Source organism: Salvia hispanica, chromosome 4, assembly GCF_023119035.1.
Source record: "Salvia hispanica cultivar TCC Black 2014 chromosome 4, UniMelb_Shisp_WGS_1.0, whole genome shotgun sequence".
Classification (NCBI taxonomy): domain Eukaryota; kingdom Viridiplantae; phylum Streptophyta; class Magnoliopsida; order Lamiales; family Lamiaceae; genus Salvia; species Salvia hispanica.
Genome location: NC_062968.1, coordinates 17,730,698 through 17,747,172, shown reverse-complemented (window position 1 = coordinate 17,747,172; position 16,475 = coordinate 17,730,698). Strand labels below are relative to the sequence as shown.

At 39.0% G+C, this 16,475-nt stretch overlaps 1 protein-coding gene across 1 annotated transcript; it reads left to right on the top strand.

Moving 5' to 3' along the window:
- On the top strand, positions 1-2,137 carry LOC125185462 (zinc finger protein ENHYDROUS-like). Its single transcript, XM_048081994.1, has 4 exons — positions 1-322; positions 409-805; positions 901-1,094; positions 1,366-2,137. The coding sequence occupies exons 1-4, from the start codon at positions 211-213 to the stop codon at positions 2,004-2,006; spliced, it is 1,344 nt and encodes a 447-aa protein (XP_047937951.1). The 5' UTR covers positions 1-210; the 3' UTR covers positions 2,007-2,137.
- Positions 2,138-16,475: the final 14,338 nt, after the last annotated feature.

The following is a 16,475-nucleotide window of genomic DNA, read 5'->3' as shown; positions in this document are numbered from 1 at the left end:
CAATTATGCATTAATAAATTCAGTTTAAATCCATCTTTTTGTCTCTCTCTCTCTAGAATTATACACGTACAAAACAAGTACCGTCGTGTGTGAACATTTGATGCTGGTCGTCGAGGGTGGCGGCTTCCTCACCTCCAAACACCTCAATTGTCAATCCTCTTTCCTCTCTCTTTCCACTTGGGAAGTTTCAACGACTGATTTCGGAATTCCATGGTAGAAATGGAGATAATTTCATCACCGACTCGGAACGGAGCGAAATCGGAGCAGCTGGCGGAAGCAGCTCCACCGCTGAAGAGGAAGCGGAACCTTCCTGGAATGCCTGGTACCAAAAATCAATGAAAATCTCATCTCGTTAATTAATTAACTCAATGATTTTATTTATTTATTTTTTGGTGTTGAATGCGGCAGATCCGGATTCGGAGGTGATCGCGTTGTCGCCGAAGACGCTGCTGGCGACGAATAGATTCGTGTGCGAGATCTGCAGCAAAGGCTTCCAGCGCGACCAGAATCTGCAGCTGCACCGGCGCGGCCACAACCTGCCGTGGAAGCTGAGGCAGCGCACGAGCAAGGAGGTGCGGAAGCGCGTGTACGTGTGCCCGGAGACGACGTGCGTCCACCACGAGCCGACGAGGGCGCTCGGCGACCTCACCGGGATAAAAAAGCACTTCTGCCGGAAACACGGCGAGAAGAAGTACAAATGCGAGCGCTGCTCCAAGAAATACGCCGTCCAGTCCGATTGCAAGGCGCACATGAAAACTTGCGGCTCTCGGGAATACCGTTGCGACTGCGGCACTTTGTTTTCGAGGTCAATCATTTTTTTTTCAATTTTTTTTTCTCTCTCGCATTTGAATTTTGTGATTTGAGTAACATTTTTTTTTTTTGTTTATTTTGGGGGAATAGGAGGGATAGTTTTATCACGCATAGGGCGTTTTGCGATGCGTTGGCGCAGGAGATTAGCCGTCCGCAGCCTGACATAAAAGGCGGCGGAGATGTTGAGCCCTCGCCGCCGCCTCCTGCTGCTTCCAGTCCGCCGCAACCGCCGCTGACTCCGTCTACTCGAGTGCTGTCTCCGGTGCTGTCCATACAAAGTTCCGGTGAATTCTTAATTATGGCTGCTTAATTAATCAATAATGTCAGCATTTTCCATGATTTTGTTGCTTTTAATTTTTGGAGAGAGAGAAAGAGAGAGAGGATCATCTCAGGGATCTCAGTGAGGGGTTAGAAATCGTGACTGAAAGTAGGTGCTTGATTGCACTGCTTTTCCTCCCAATTTTACTTTTAACTTAGCATATGATTTCTTTTCAATAAAGCCCTTCTGCTTTTCTTGTTTTATCCCTAATCTTTTCCATCTCTTTACACCACCAGCTGGATTGCCGGAGAATCATCAGACAATCCACTTACAACCACCGCCATCCACCGCCGCCGCCGTCCCAAGCAGCTCATCCGCCTCGAGCAGCCACATTCCCCCAAACGGAGGCGTTATGCCTATTATGCTAAACGCATCAACACCACCAGCCTTCTCATCACCAGCTATATCACTCTCACTATCATCCCTCTTCCAATCCCCATCACAAAACCCCCCACGATCACACTACGCCGCCGCGCACCAGCCGGCTCTCTCCGCCACCGCATTGCTCCAGAAAGCGGCGCAGATGGGCTCCACCTCCTCCAAATCCTCCCTCCTCCACGGCCTCTGGCTATCGGGCCCGACCCCGTCCGACTCTCCAACGCCCGACAACGACTGCATCAAGCTCGAAAGCAGCTCCTTGGCATCCGGCCTCGGCCTCGGCCTCTCCTCCGGTTTTACTGACCTCATGATAAGCCCGCCCACCACTCTTGATTTCCTTGGGCTGGGAATGCCGGCCGGTGAAGCCCCCTCCGATGGCTTCTCCGCCTTCTTCAGCCGCCTTCATCACATGCCGCCGCCTGCCGCTCCCTTTGCGCCGGTGAGAGCGGCCGGAGACACTTGGGATGAGGCGCAAGATAGGAAGCCTTCCATGCTATAGCTGTTTCTTTTTGGGAATCATTTATATATATTTATTTATTTGGTTTTACTGAAATTGGAAGAGTTCTGTCTCTATGTTGTCAATATGCGTAGAATCATAAATAGACAATAAAATTCATATTTTGGAATGAAGCTCCAAATCCCTTTAAATTGAAAATGAAAGATCAACAAGGTTATCGAAGGTTGGATTTTGTACAAGATTGTCCCTTCTTGTTCTATTAGACTCTATGTTCCATTTTAAGTGGAATGTTTCTATTCAATTCTAATTTTTTTAAGTTTTAATTTGTGAGTTAAGTGAAAATAAAATAAATGATATACTATATTTTAAAAATGTGTTAATTAGAGTGAAATAAATATATTTCTAAATAATTGAATAGGACGAGGAAGTATTCATCTTGCATTGCAACAAATGAATATTGAGACGGAAGCAAATTTGAAATGCAATCAAACAGTTTGCAGAGTTATATTAAATGTGTTAATATCTAGCCTAAAATATTGGGTTTCCCATAATAAAATTGGTTGATTATTTGTGTTATGCCCTTTTACCAATTACCATGCGATGCAAACACGTCGTCTTTGTAATGCAATTTAGATTCCTATGATTTATCAATATATTGCAAATTTAAATTTATTTTTGCGTTTTTATATAGAAACAACAGCATATATGGTTACTGCAAAAATTTTGTAATAAATGCCCCCTCAAAAATTTATATCATTTTATTTGTCATTCTTCTTTAAATACCTCTTCTCAATACTTCAAATTTGTTTATAATATATTTTTGCCCCTCTTAATATCAAATTCTGACTTCACCCCTGACGAAGGTTTATCACTGTGAGAATTATGGGGAGCTCAATTCGGGTAGCAGAGGGAAGAGATCGATGAGTGCTTCAAAAATACACACCTAAAGACGTGGAGGTGAGTCAAACAACAAGTAGAAGTCATCCAATAGGTCATAAGACAAAGACTGCTTCTTCAACTTCGTCAACCGAAAATATAGGGTAATGGGCCTAATGGCTGCTTAGAGATGTGCCAGATCTCAGCAAGGAGCAGATCGAGCAACACAAAACATTTGTTATTACTCTAGTGCCATGATTAACTTTTTTTTTTTAATGATGTAATTTTAAGTTTTTTTACATAAATTTTTACAATTCATACTTTAGTACTAACTGCTTAAAAATTAAGTGTTTTTTTTTTGCATGTATATAAATACAAAAACTGGAAATAAGCACTGAGAGCAGCTAATTAGGAGTACTAACTAAAAACCGATGACTTATTGGTTATGAAACCTTACTAGTGGGAAATTGGGAGTACAATTGTGAAAAAAGAATATAGAGGAAATTGGCAAAGATGAAGTGTATATAGATGAGAAATGTCCCCCGCTGGGCCTCCGCCACCTAAGTTGCTCGAAAAAAAGAGTGTGGAGTTGAAAATATGAGGATTCTAAATTTGGGTGAATTCAAATGTGGGCGTAGTGACAGCTAAAAGAGTAGGGACAAATACTCGGACAGATAATGGTGGTGCGTCAAATCCTTTTTTTAATTACACCTATACTATACTACTATATATACTATTATACTCATGTGAGTATATACTACTGTACTCTGTTGTTGTTGGGTCCAATATAATTAATGCTACTTTATCCTCTATCGGCTAATTTCATGTTTATTATTTAAGTCGGGCACAGTGTCTCAGATGTTTGGATTTCAATTACGTGGAACGTCACATCTTGCCTCTACATATGCATATCTTTTATTCGAAGAATACTCACTATAAATTGAGGGGCAAATTATTTGTTCTTCATTACACATATCGGTGTATGATTCCATCATTTTAAACGGGCCTTCAAGGAAATCTAAAGCCCAAAGGAAGAGAAACATTATTGGCTAGTTATGATTTGAAAATATATTTACTTGTCTTCCTCTCATCCTCTTGTTGTTCATCCTAAGCCAATATTTTGGATCCATGACTAGTGCTCAAGTTTGGGTTTAATTTGTAACTAGCTTATAACTAGTCAAAATTCAACAAAATCACTTTTATAACATAATATGTCTTCATTTTATATTTTCTATATCCACACGAATGTGTAGTATTAAGAAATGAGTCTTAATGAAATATTTAATAGATATAGTTATACCATATGAAATGTAATACCACATTCGATTACCAATTTAATGAAATAGTGATGCTACTTAAGAAATATAATTTAAAAAATTATTATAAGTAGCAGATTTTTGAGATAATTTTTTGGATTCACTAACATCTTAGACCATCTTTAGTAGTACTGCAAAACCTAAAATGCAGTAGAATAATGCCTCCAACAATACTGCAAAACCAATCCAATTATAGATTTTTGAAGAAAAAATATTTATTTTTAGATTTGCACTAAAAGTATACCAAAAACACTCTTCATAGTTTGAGTTATTGCATTTAAGTCCAAATCAATTCATATGTATCAAAATAGAAGAAGAGAAGGAAGGAAGAGAAATTAAAATACAAAGATTGAAAAACTTACAGAGAGAATGCAACGGCTTGGAGAAGAAGACATGAAATAATAACCTATTCTAATCTTATTAATATTTTGATTAGTTATTAAATAGAGGGGTGGCCCATATTAGTATTATATTATTCAACATAATTGGAAAAAAATCTACTGTATTATTATTTTACTAACACGAGCCGTTACTTTATTTCGATACAAAATTAAATGTTATACTAGATAGATTAAATAACTGACGGTATATATAAATCTATGGAATCAATTATTTTATTAGTTAATTAAATACTATACGCACATTAGTAATTAAATCTATGAAATCAACTATTTTATTAGTTAATTAATACTATTCAAACCAAATATGCTATCAAATATAACAAAAAATAGTTAAACATTAGTAATTAAAATAATATGGAAATTTTAAAATAGAAAAACATAAGTCAAATACATAAGTTTTTATAGTATTTTTATTGTATTTGAATTTTCTAAATTTTATAATTTACTATTTAATAAATAATAGATTTCATATTTAGTTATATTAATTAATAAATCTTATCTTATGGAGTATTATTTAATTTAATTTAAGATATTGACAAAGTGTCATGGGTTAGTGTGTAATTTAGAGAAAATATGTAGATATGATTAAAAAGTATAAAAAATTAGTGAATGGGGAATATTCTTTTGGGTTTGAGTTTAGTGTAAATGGTTGGAGCAAAATCAATCTTTAGTGTAACATTTACACTAAAATGGGTTTGAGTTTAATGTAATGATTGGAAATGCTCCTAGCACGAAGCCAGGATGTCAATATCTTTTTATCTCTTATATTTTTTTAATCTCTTATATTTTATTTCCTCTTAATTTAATCACTAAACAATACTTTAGTCGGTAAAGGGGAGTATGTAACTACGTAAGTAGGAGTACTAAAATTACACGTTTGATTTTCTAAACTTGTCGTCTTCAATTACTGATAGAACTAGAAGAATATTTTACTTAGATTAAGAGCATCCGCAATGGTAGGCTAGCCACGGCTAGCCGATTGACGTGGCTAGCCGATCGGCTAGCCGAATCATTGGAGTAGACTAGCCGAATTTCTGCAAAAAAATCGGCGTGGGCTAGCCGATCGCGTGTGGCTAGCCGATGCGCTGGCCGCCATTGTGGCGGCCCGATCTGCCAGCGCTATTTTTTATTTTTTTTTAATTTTTTTTTTAATTCTTTTTTTTAAATTTTTTTAATTCTTTTTTTTTTTTTTTGAAAAACTATATAAACGCGATTTTCTCTATCTCTAAATTTCTGTACAAGAGCAACATCTAGCGATGGACAACAACAACTAGCCCAATACGAAATTAAGACCTAAAACAGAAACATGTCATACTAACATTTTTTAATGTATTTTTTTAATAAATTAGTGAGGAGTAGAGTGGGGCGGTTGCTCGTGTGTGGAAGCCCGGATTTTTTTTTATTATGTAATTTTTTTGATTTTTAGTTAATGTATTTTTTTAAAAAATAATATTAATGAATTTTCCCGTATATGTCTCGTAAATTTAATTCGGTAATTTAATCGTGATTTTAATTCCGTAAATGTAGTATATTTTGAATTATTTTTATTGCGGCTGGCCTATGGCTGGCCTAAATCTGATGTGACAGGTGGATTTTTTAGTGTTGCTGACGTGGCAGGAGAGAGAATGGATGGCCTATTGCTGGCCTAAGCACCATTGCGGATGCTCTAATCTGGCTAAAAAAAGAAAAATTATTACCCAGCGGTGCGAGAACGAGAATTTCGTTTTCAAAGAATTAGCATTTAGCGTGCACAAAACAATTTTCATAAACGTACAAAACTAGATAAGTTAATTTTTTAGATACCTAACAAGGATTAAAAATTATTACTGCATAAAATATGAGATATTTATGACGACATTCAGTGGCGGAGCTAGAATATTAACGGTGAGGGGCTCAAATTACCATTAAAATTTGTTGAGTGTGTTCAATGCTAACGACGCGGAAACGTGACCAATATAAAAAGCCGCGTGTGAAAAACGAATGAAGAGAAAATTAATTAGTGAATAGATTTTTTAGAACACTAATATTTTCATATTAATTTATTAGATCAAATAGTTGTTATCTATTATAGGACTACTAAAAAGCTAAAAAAATACTAAAAAAAGTAGCAAATGAATAAAAGACTCAAACCAAATGATGGTGTGCAAGACTTCAACAACTAACATCCAACAAAAGTACAAACCAATCAAGACCAACAAAAAAACCAAATATCAACGTTAAACCAAAAACAAGCATACTATTTACAATCATTTCATAGCAAATGAACTACTTGTATAGCTTCCAAATAGTATTATATTATATAGTACTATTTATAATCATAAGTTAAATTTATTTAAACAAAATTACTAGTATTATCAACAAATAAAGTTAAATAAAAAACTATAAGAAATATGACCCAAATATAGAAATGTTCTCGGCAGGAATCAAACTCAGCATCTCATGGTGATGCATAAATATTGCACTTAGCACACCATCCGCTAGTTAAATGACCATGTATTCACTTCTATTTCTTTTTTCCACTCTTTCGTGGAGTACTATTTATTTGATGATTAATGAAAATTATTTGCATGTTAGATATACATGTCATAATTTAAATCTATGCGTTTAAAACAAAGCATGTCCGTTGATAATAAGAATTCTATAGAAAAAAAAATTGGAAGAAATTTTCTCAAACCGTTCCAATGAGCAATGCTGGCCTGCAAGAGCGTGTGGCGTGCCGTCAGCGGCGGATCCAGGAATCGGAAATTGATGGGGCGGAATATATATTACGGGTTTAGTTTAGGGAAAATATGGGAATTTTTTCGATATTTGGGGCGGTCGGGAGTAAATGAAGGGGGAAGATGATACGGACATATCTTCAATAATATCCTCATATCTTTATTAATTAGTTAGCTTTGATTAGAATATACTTACTGTTATGAATCGATCGAAATTGCGATGAACAAATCGAAAGCACAAACAAAACCAAGAGACAACGATATACGTGGTTCGATCAATGTGATCTACATCCACGGGAAAAGCACTCAATCTTTATTACTCATTCACACACAAGAATTACAGAAGAGAGATTCAAAAGTTCAGGAAGATACACACAAGAAATCACTTAGCTCAATCGCGAGAGCTCACCTCAAATTACAATGATTTCCTCACACAGAAAATGTATCGCTCCTTCTGATGCTGATAACCGCCAAGATCAGCTTATATATGAGAGTTGTGGTCGTTTCTCTGGTGTAACAGAACGAGCTGAAGCATCCAGCTTTCAACCCCCAAAACCAGCCGTTGACCAACCCTTATTTTTGAACTCCTTTTTTCCCAATTATGCATATTAGACCCTTTATCAATCTCATCCCTGATGAAGTGTAGCTTGACATCTATATGCTTGCTACGCTCATGGAATGTCTGATGCTTAGCAAGGCATATCGCGCTATTTGAGTCACACAACACTGTCACTACATCCTGCTCAACACCAAAGTCTGCCAACATTCCCTTCAACCAAAAACTTTCCTTGATTGCTTCCGTGAGAGAAATGTACTCAGCTTCCGTTGTAGATAATGCAACAATCGATTGTAAACTCGATTTCCAACTCACTGCTGCTCCATACAAGAGGAATACATATCCAGATTGAGATTTTAGTCCAGCTTTTATTTCCCTAAATCTTTCATATCAAACTCTGATCTTAGTCCAGCTTTTATTTCCTCCACCTCTTCCTGATGCTCGGCTGCAATAAGCATGTCATCTACATAAAGTAGAAGAAAAGCCACTGCCTTTCCATCTCTTTTCTTGATGAAAACACAGTTATCATATAAGGACTTCTCAAATCCTATATTCTGAACAAAGTCATTGAATCTGAGATACCATTGCCTTGAACTCTGCTTTAAACCGTAGAGACTTCTCTTCAACATACAAACTTTATCTTCATTTCCGGACTCACAAACCCAGGCGGTTGTTCCATATATATTTTCTCTTCTAGCTTTCCATGTAAAAAAGCTGTTTTTACATCTAGTTGTTGTAGTTCCCATCCCCTGTGAGCAACAACACCGAGTAGGATCCTTATTGAACTGTGCTTAACAACCGGTGAGAAAACCTCATTATAATCGATTCCCTCTTTCTGTGTGAAGCCCTTAGATACCATCCTAGCTTTGAACCTCACTTTGTTGTTGTTGAAAGCCTCTATTTTCTTCTTATAAATCCACTTGCATCCTATGGTTTTCTGATTCTTTGGCCTCAATACCAGAACCCATGTTCGATTTTTATACAAACTGTCAATTTCTTCTTGCATTGCCTTGAGCCATTTATCTTTCTCTGGGCTTCTTACAGCTTCTTTATAAGATGACGGTTCATGATAATCCATCTCTTCAGCTATTGCAAGTGCATAATACATCATGCTGTAATCATTAAACTTTGCAGGAAGCTTAATCTTTCTTTTGGGCTTATCTCTGGCTATGACTCTTTCCGGGACAACTTCCTCATTTGCTTCAGAGTTGCTGATGTTCTCTGAATTCTCTACAGAATCACCAGGACTTTCTATCTCATCAGGTGGCTCCACCTCAAAATGAGATCTCTCTGATTCCCTTTTCAGAAATGGCATTTCAGTTTCTTTGAAGATCACATCTCTGCTAATAATCACTTTCTTCATCCCATCTTCCGTGCACCATAACCTATACCCTTTCACACCTTTTTGGTAGCCCAACATCACACATTTCAATGCTCTGGGCTCAAGTTTTCCTTGCTTTGTATGAGCATAAGCCCTGCAGCCAAATGGCCTTAATCTAGAGTAATCACCAGTTGAGCCATACCATCTACTATCTGGTGTCTCACCATTAATGGAAGATGATGGGCATTTGTTGATGAGCACTGATGCAGTGGTTGCTGCTTCTGCCCAGAATTGCTTTCCCATACCAGAAGAGATGAGCATACACCTCACCCTTTCCAAGATTGTCCTGTTTGCCCTTTCTGCGACTCCATTCTGTTGTGGGTTATGAGGAACCGTTCTATGCCTCTTCACACCTTTCTTCTTACAAAACTGATCAAACTCTGAAGACAAAAATTCAAGCCCATTGTCCGTTCTAAGACACTTGAGTGATCTGTCAGTTTCTAACTCTACCTCACAACACCAATCTTGAAACTTCTTAAAGGTATCTGACTTCTCCTTCATGATAATAATCCAAAGCTTTCTAGAAAAATCATCAACAAAAGATAAAAAGTACCTTCCACCTCCTATGCTGTTGACTTGAGAGGGTCCCCAGATATCACTATGCACATATTGTAGAGGCTCTGTTGAAGTATGCTTTCCTGACTCATATGGGAGTTTCTTACTTTTTCCCAATATGCATTCTTCACAGGATCCAACCTCCTTAATGGTCTGATCATCTTTCACTTGGATTAATCCTAGCTTGATCAGTTGCTTCAGCCCAGTTTCTCCCACATGTCCCAATCTTGAATGCCAATTGATCGGTTGTTGAGACTCTTCCTGATTTACATCCCCCTCAATAACCTCAGCTTGTAGGTAATAGAGATTATTAATTCTCTGGGCTCTCATGATGACTGCCCCATCCTTAGTCACTACCATTTCTCCATTAGCAGAAGAAAACCTGAATCCTTTATTTTCAAGCATTCCCAGAGAAATCAGATTTCTCTTAATTGATGGGATGTACCTTACATCTGTCAAAATCTTGATAGAGCCATTCTCCATTCTCATCTTGACACTCCCAACTGCTTCAACATGGCAGACTTGATCATTTCCCAACAAGACATTTCCTTCAGCTGGTTGCATATCAGTCAGCCATCTCTTGTTGGATGTCATGTGAAAACTGCATCCGGAATCCATGATCCAGACATTCAAGATAGAACTCTTCTTAGTAACGGTAAGTGCTTGAGCTTCCTCTGCTTCCTTAGTAATTGCTGCAAGATCTTTTCCTTTTTCTTCCTCAGCCTGCTTTTTCTTCCATCCATAACAATTCTTCTTGATATGCCCTGGTTTCTTACACCAGTGGCATGTTCTTGCCTCCTTCTGATCCATCTCCTTTTGAGCCTTTCCCTTCCATTTATCATTACTCTGCTTCTTGCCTTTATCTGGTTTCTTGTTGGTAGCTTTGACATTCAAGCTCTCAGAGGCTGGATCAAGGGACTTACCTGCAGATTTCTGAAATTCTTTCAGCTTCAACGCAGAGTATACTTCCTCATAGGTGATCTTGGAGTCTCTTCCAAGGAGTATTGCGTCCTTGAATGACTCATAGCACTTAGGCAACGAATTCAAGAGCATCAGCGCCTTATCTTCGTCCTTTATTTGCTCGTCGATATTCTCCAGATCATCAACACATTTCCCAAATTCCTCAAGCTGTTCTAAAACACTTCTTGCTTCCGATATCTTGATTGTAAACAACCTTTGCTTGAGATGTAGGCGATTAGCCAGAGACTTGGTCATATAAATCGACTCAAGCTTGGCCCAAATTGCAGCCGCGGTTTCTTCTTTGGAAACCTCCCTTAACACTCGATCACTGAGGCTAAGTATCAGAGTGCTGTAGGCCTTATTCTGGAGTTCTTGAGCCTTAGGATCGACTTTCTCATCCGCTCCTGCAGCTGGCTTTTCATCCCCATTCTTCAAGATCTCCCAGAGGCCCTGCTGCATCATCACAGCTTTCATCTTCAGCCTCCACAAGCCGAAATCATTTTTCCCAGTGAATTTCTCCGTTTCAAACTTCGCCGTAGACATCGCGCCGATCAATCCCTAATCGATTCCCACAGACGGCGCCAATTTGTTATGAATCGATCGAAATTGCGATGAACAAATCGAAAGCACAAACAAAACCAAGAGACAACGATATACGTGGTTCGATCAATGTGATCTACATCCACGGGAAAAGCACTCAATCTTTATTACTCATTCACACACAAGAATTACAGAAGAGAGATTCAAAAGTTCAGGAAGATACACACAAGAAATCACTTAGCTCAATCGCGAGAGCTCACCTCAAATTACAATGATTTCCTCACACAGAAAATGTATCGCTCCTTCTGATGCTGATAACCGCCAAGATCAGCTTATATATGAGAGTTGTGGCCGTTTCTCTGGTGTAACAGAACGAGCTGAAGCATCCAGCTTTCAACCCCCATTCTCAACCGTTGACCAACCCTTATTTTGAACTCCTTTTTTCCCAATTTTGCATATTAGTCCCTCAGCTTTATTATTTGTGAAATAATGGCCCATACTCCAACAAATCTCCACCTTGGGACATTAGTGAGCAATGCAGATTGTATTCTCCATAAAACTCCACCTTCTTTACTGCTTTAGCAACCCCACCAGATCCATACAATGCCTCAGTTTGGATGCCGGTAAAGTCTTGGTCAGCATATCAGCTGCGTTGTCCTCTGTCCCCACCTTCGATACCTTCACAGACCCTTTATCAATCCCATCCCTGATGAAGTGCAGCTTGACATCTATATGCTTGCTACGCTCATGGAATGTCTGATGCTTAGCAAGGCATATCGCGCTATTTGAGTCACACAACACTGTCACTGCATCCTGCTCAACACCAAAGTCTGCCAACATTCCCTTCAACCAAAAACTTTCCTTGATTGCTTCCGTGAGAGAAATGTACTCAGCTTCCGTTGTAGATAATGCAACAACCGATTGTAAACTCGATTTCCAACTCACTGCTGCTCCATACAAGAGGAATACATATCCAGATTGAGATTTTCTGGTATCAATACTCACTGCAAAGTCAGAATCACAAAATCCCATCAAAGCTCCACCTTCTCCTATGTGGTTTCCATCAAACAATATTCCATAATCTTGAGTGCCCACAAGATATCTGAGCATCCACTTTAGAGCATGCCAATGTTCCAATCCCGGGTCAGCCATGAACCTGCTAGCCACACTGATAGCATGGCTTATATCCGGCCTTGTACAGACCATAGTGTACATCACACTTCCAACTATGTTTGCATAAGGGATTCTGTCCATTTCCTTCCTTTGCTCACCATCTTTAGGACATTGATCAGCACTAAGTTTGAACTGATGTCCTAATGGGACAGAAACTGCTTTGCTGCTATTCATTTGAAACCTCTTTAGAACCTTCCCAATGTAGTCCTTCTGAGTGAGCCAAATCCTTTTCTCATTTCTGTCTCTTACAATGTCCATCCCTAGAATTCGTTTTGCTTCCCCTAAATCTTTCATATCAAACTCTGATCTTAGTCCAGCTTTTATTTCCTCCACCTCTTCCTGATGCTCGGCTGCAATAAGCATGTCATCTACATAAAGTAGAAGAAAAGCCACTGCCTTTCCATCTCTTTTCTTGATGAAAACACAGTTATCATATAAGGACTTCTCAAATCCTATGTTCTGAACAAAGTCATTGAATCTGAGATACCATTGCCTTGAACTCTGCTTTAAACCGTAGAGACTTCTCTTCAACATACAAACTTTATCTTCATTTCCGGACTCACAAACCCAGGCGGTTGTTCCATATATATTTTCTCTTCTAGCTTTCCATGTAAAAAAGCTATTTTTACATCTAGTTGTTGTAGTTCCCATCCCCTGTGAGCAACAACACCGAGTAGGATCCTTATTGAACTGTGCTTAACAACCGGTGAGAAAACCTCATTATAATCGATTCCCTCTTTCTGTGTGAAGCCCTTAGCTACCAGCCTAGCTTTGAACCTCACTTTGTTGTTGTTGAAAGCCTCTATTTTCTTCTTATAGATCCACTTGCATCCTATGGTTTTCTGATTCTTTGGCCTCAATACCAGAACCCATGTTCGATTTTTATACAAACTGTCAATTTCTTCTTGCATTGCCTTGAGCCATTTATCTTTCTCTGGGCTTCTTACAGCTTCTTTGTAAGATGACGGTTCATGATAATCCATCTCTTCAGCTATTGCAAGTGCATAATACATCATGCTGTAATCATTAAACTTTGCAGGAAGCTTAATCTTTCTTTTGGGCTTATCTCTGGCTATGACTCTTTCCGGGACAACTTCCTCATTTGCTTCAGAGTTGCTGATGTTCTCTGAATTCTCTACATAATCACCAGGACTTTCTATCTCATCAGGTGGCTCCACCTCAAAATGAGATCTCTCTGATTCCCTTTTCAGAAATGACATTTCAGTTTCTTTGAAGATCACATCTCTGCTAATAATCACTTTCTTCATCCCATCTTCCGTGCACCATAACCTATACCCTTTCACACCCTTTTGGTAGCCCAACATCACACATTTCAATGCTCTGGGCTCAAGTTTTCCTTGCTTTGTATGAGCATAAGCCCTGCAGCCAAATGGCCTTAATCTAGAGTAATCACCAGTTGAGCCATACCATCTACTATCTGGTGTCTCACCATTAATGGAAGATGATGGGCATTTGTTGATGAGCACTGATGCAGTGGTTGCTGCTTCTGCCCAGAATTGCTTTCCCATACCAGAAGAGATGAGCATACACCTCACCCTTTCCAAGATTGTCCTGTTTGCCCTTTCTGCGACTCCATTCTGTTGTGGGTTATGAGGAACCGTTCTATGCCTCTTCACACCTTTCTTCTTACAAAACTGATCAAACTCTGAAGACAAAAATTCAAGCCCATTGTCCGTTCTAAGACACTTGAGTGATCTGTCAGTTTCTAACTCTACCTCACAACACCAATCTTGAAACTTCTTAAAGGTATCTGACTTCTCCTTCATGATAATAACCCAAAGCTTTCTAGAAAAATCATCAACAAAAGATAAAAAGTACCTTCCACCTCCTATGCTGTTGACTTGAGAGGGTCCCCAGATATCACTATGCACATATTGTAGAGGCTCTGTTGAAGTATGCTTTCCTGACTCATATGGGAGTTTCTTACTTTTTCCCAATATGCATTCTTCACAGGATCCAACCTCCTTAATGGTCTGATCATCTTTCACTTGGATTAATCCTAGCTTGATCAGTTGCTTCAGCCCAGTTTCCCCCACATGTCCCAATCTTGAATGCCAATTGATCGGTTGTTGAGACTCTTCCTGATTTACATCCCCCTCAATAACCTCAGCTTGTAGGTAATAGAGATTATTAATTCTCTGGGCTCTCATGATGACTGCCCCATCCTTAGTCACTACCATTTCTCCATTAGCAGAAGAAAACCTGAATCCTTTATTTTCAAGCATTCCCAGAGAAATCAGATTTCTCTTAATTGATGGGATGTACCTTACATCTGTCAAAATCTTGATAGAGCCATTCTCCATTCTCATCTTGACACTCCCAACTGCTTCAACATGGCAGACTTGATCATTTCCCAACAAGACATTCCCTTCAGCTGGTTGCATATCAGTCAGCCATCTCTTGTTGGATGTCATGTGAAAACTGCATCCGGAATCCATGATCCAGACATTCAAGATAGAACTCTTCTTAGTAACGGTAAGTGCTTGAGCTTCCTCTGCTTCCTCAGTAATTGCTACAAGATCTTTTCCTTTTTCTTCCTCAGCCTGCTTTTTCTTCCATCCATAACAATTCTTCTTGATATGCCCTGGTTTCTTACACCAGTGGCATGTTCTTGTCTCCTTCTGATCCATCTCCTTTTGAGCCTTTCCCTTCCATTTATCATTACTCTGCTTCTTGCCTTCATCTGGCTTCTTGTTGGTAGCTTTGACATTCAAGCTCTCAGAGGCTGGATCAAGGGACTTACCTGCAGATTTCTGAAATTCTTTCAGCTTCAACGCAGAGTATACTTCCTCATAGGTGATCTTGGAGTCTCTTCCAAGGAGTATTGCGTCCTTGAATGACTCATAGCACTTAGGCAGCGAATTCAAGAGCATCAGCGTCTTATCTTCGTCCTTTATTTGCTCGTCGATATTCTCCAGATCATCAACACATTTCCCAAATTCCTCAAGCTGTTCTAAAACACTTCTTGCTTCCGATATCTTGAATGTAAACAACCTTTGCTTGAGATGTAGGCGATTAGCCAGAGACTTGGTCATATAAATCGACTCAAGCTTGGCCCAAATTGCAGCCGCGGTTTCTTCTTTGGAAACCTCCCTTAACACTCGATCACTGAGGCTAAGTATCAGAGTGCTGTAGGCCATTCTGGAGTTCTTGAGCCTTAGGATCGACTTTCTCATCCGCTCCTGCAGCTGGCTTTTCATCCCCATTCTTCAAGATCTCCCAGAGGCCCTGCTGCATCATCACAGCTTTCATCTTCAGCCTCCACAAGCCGAAATCATTTTTCCCAGTGAATTTCTCCGTTTCAAACTTCGCCGTAGACATCGCGCCGATCAATCCCTAATCGATTCCCACAGACGGCGCCAATTTGTTATGAATCGATCGAAATTGCGATGAACAAATCGAAAGCACAAACAAAACCAAGAGACAACGATATACGTGGTTCGATCAATGTGATCTACATCCACGGGAAAAGCACTCAATCTTTATTACTCATTCACACACAAGAATTACAGAAGAGAGATTCAAAAGTTCAGGAAGATACACACAAGAAATCACTTAGCTCAATCGCGAGAGCTCACCTCAAATTACAATGATTTCCTCACACAGAAAATGTATCGCTCCTTCTGATGCTGATAACCGCCAAGATAAGCTGTGGCCGTTTCTCTGGTGTAACAGAACGAGCTGAAGCATCCAGCTTTCAACCCCCAAAACCAGCCGTTGACCAACCCTTATTTTGAACTCCATTTTTCCCAATTATGCATATTAGTCCCTCAGCTTTATTATTTGTGAAATAGTGGCCCATACTCCAACACTTACATTTTCTTGATAGTTAAGTTACTAGCATTATAAATAGGAGCTATTGTCATCTTTTGAAATCTAACCATTTAGATTGATTGACTATACTTTCTCGCGACTTTCTCTTATCTTCCAATTTGATAAGGGGCGGAAATGAAAATTTTATGTTTGGATAAGGGAAAATTAGTCGGACGGATGAGGTGATCCCCTAGTGCGTGCC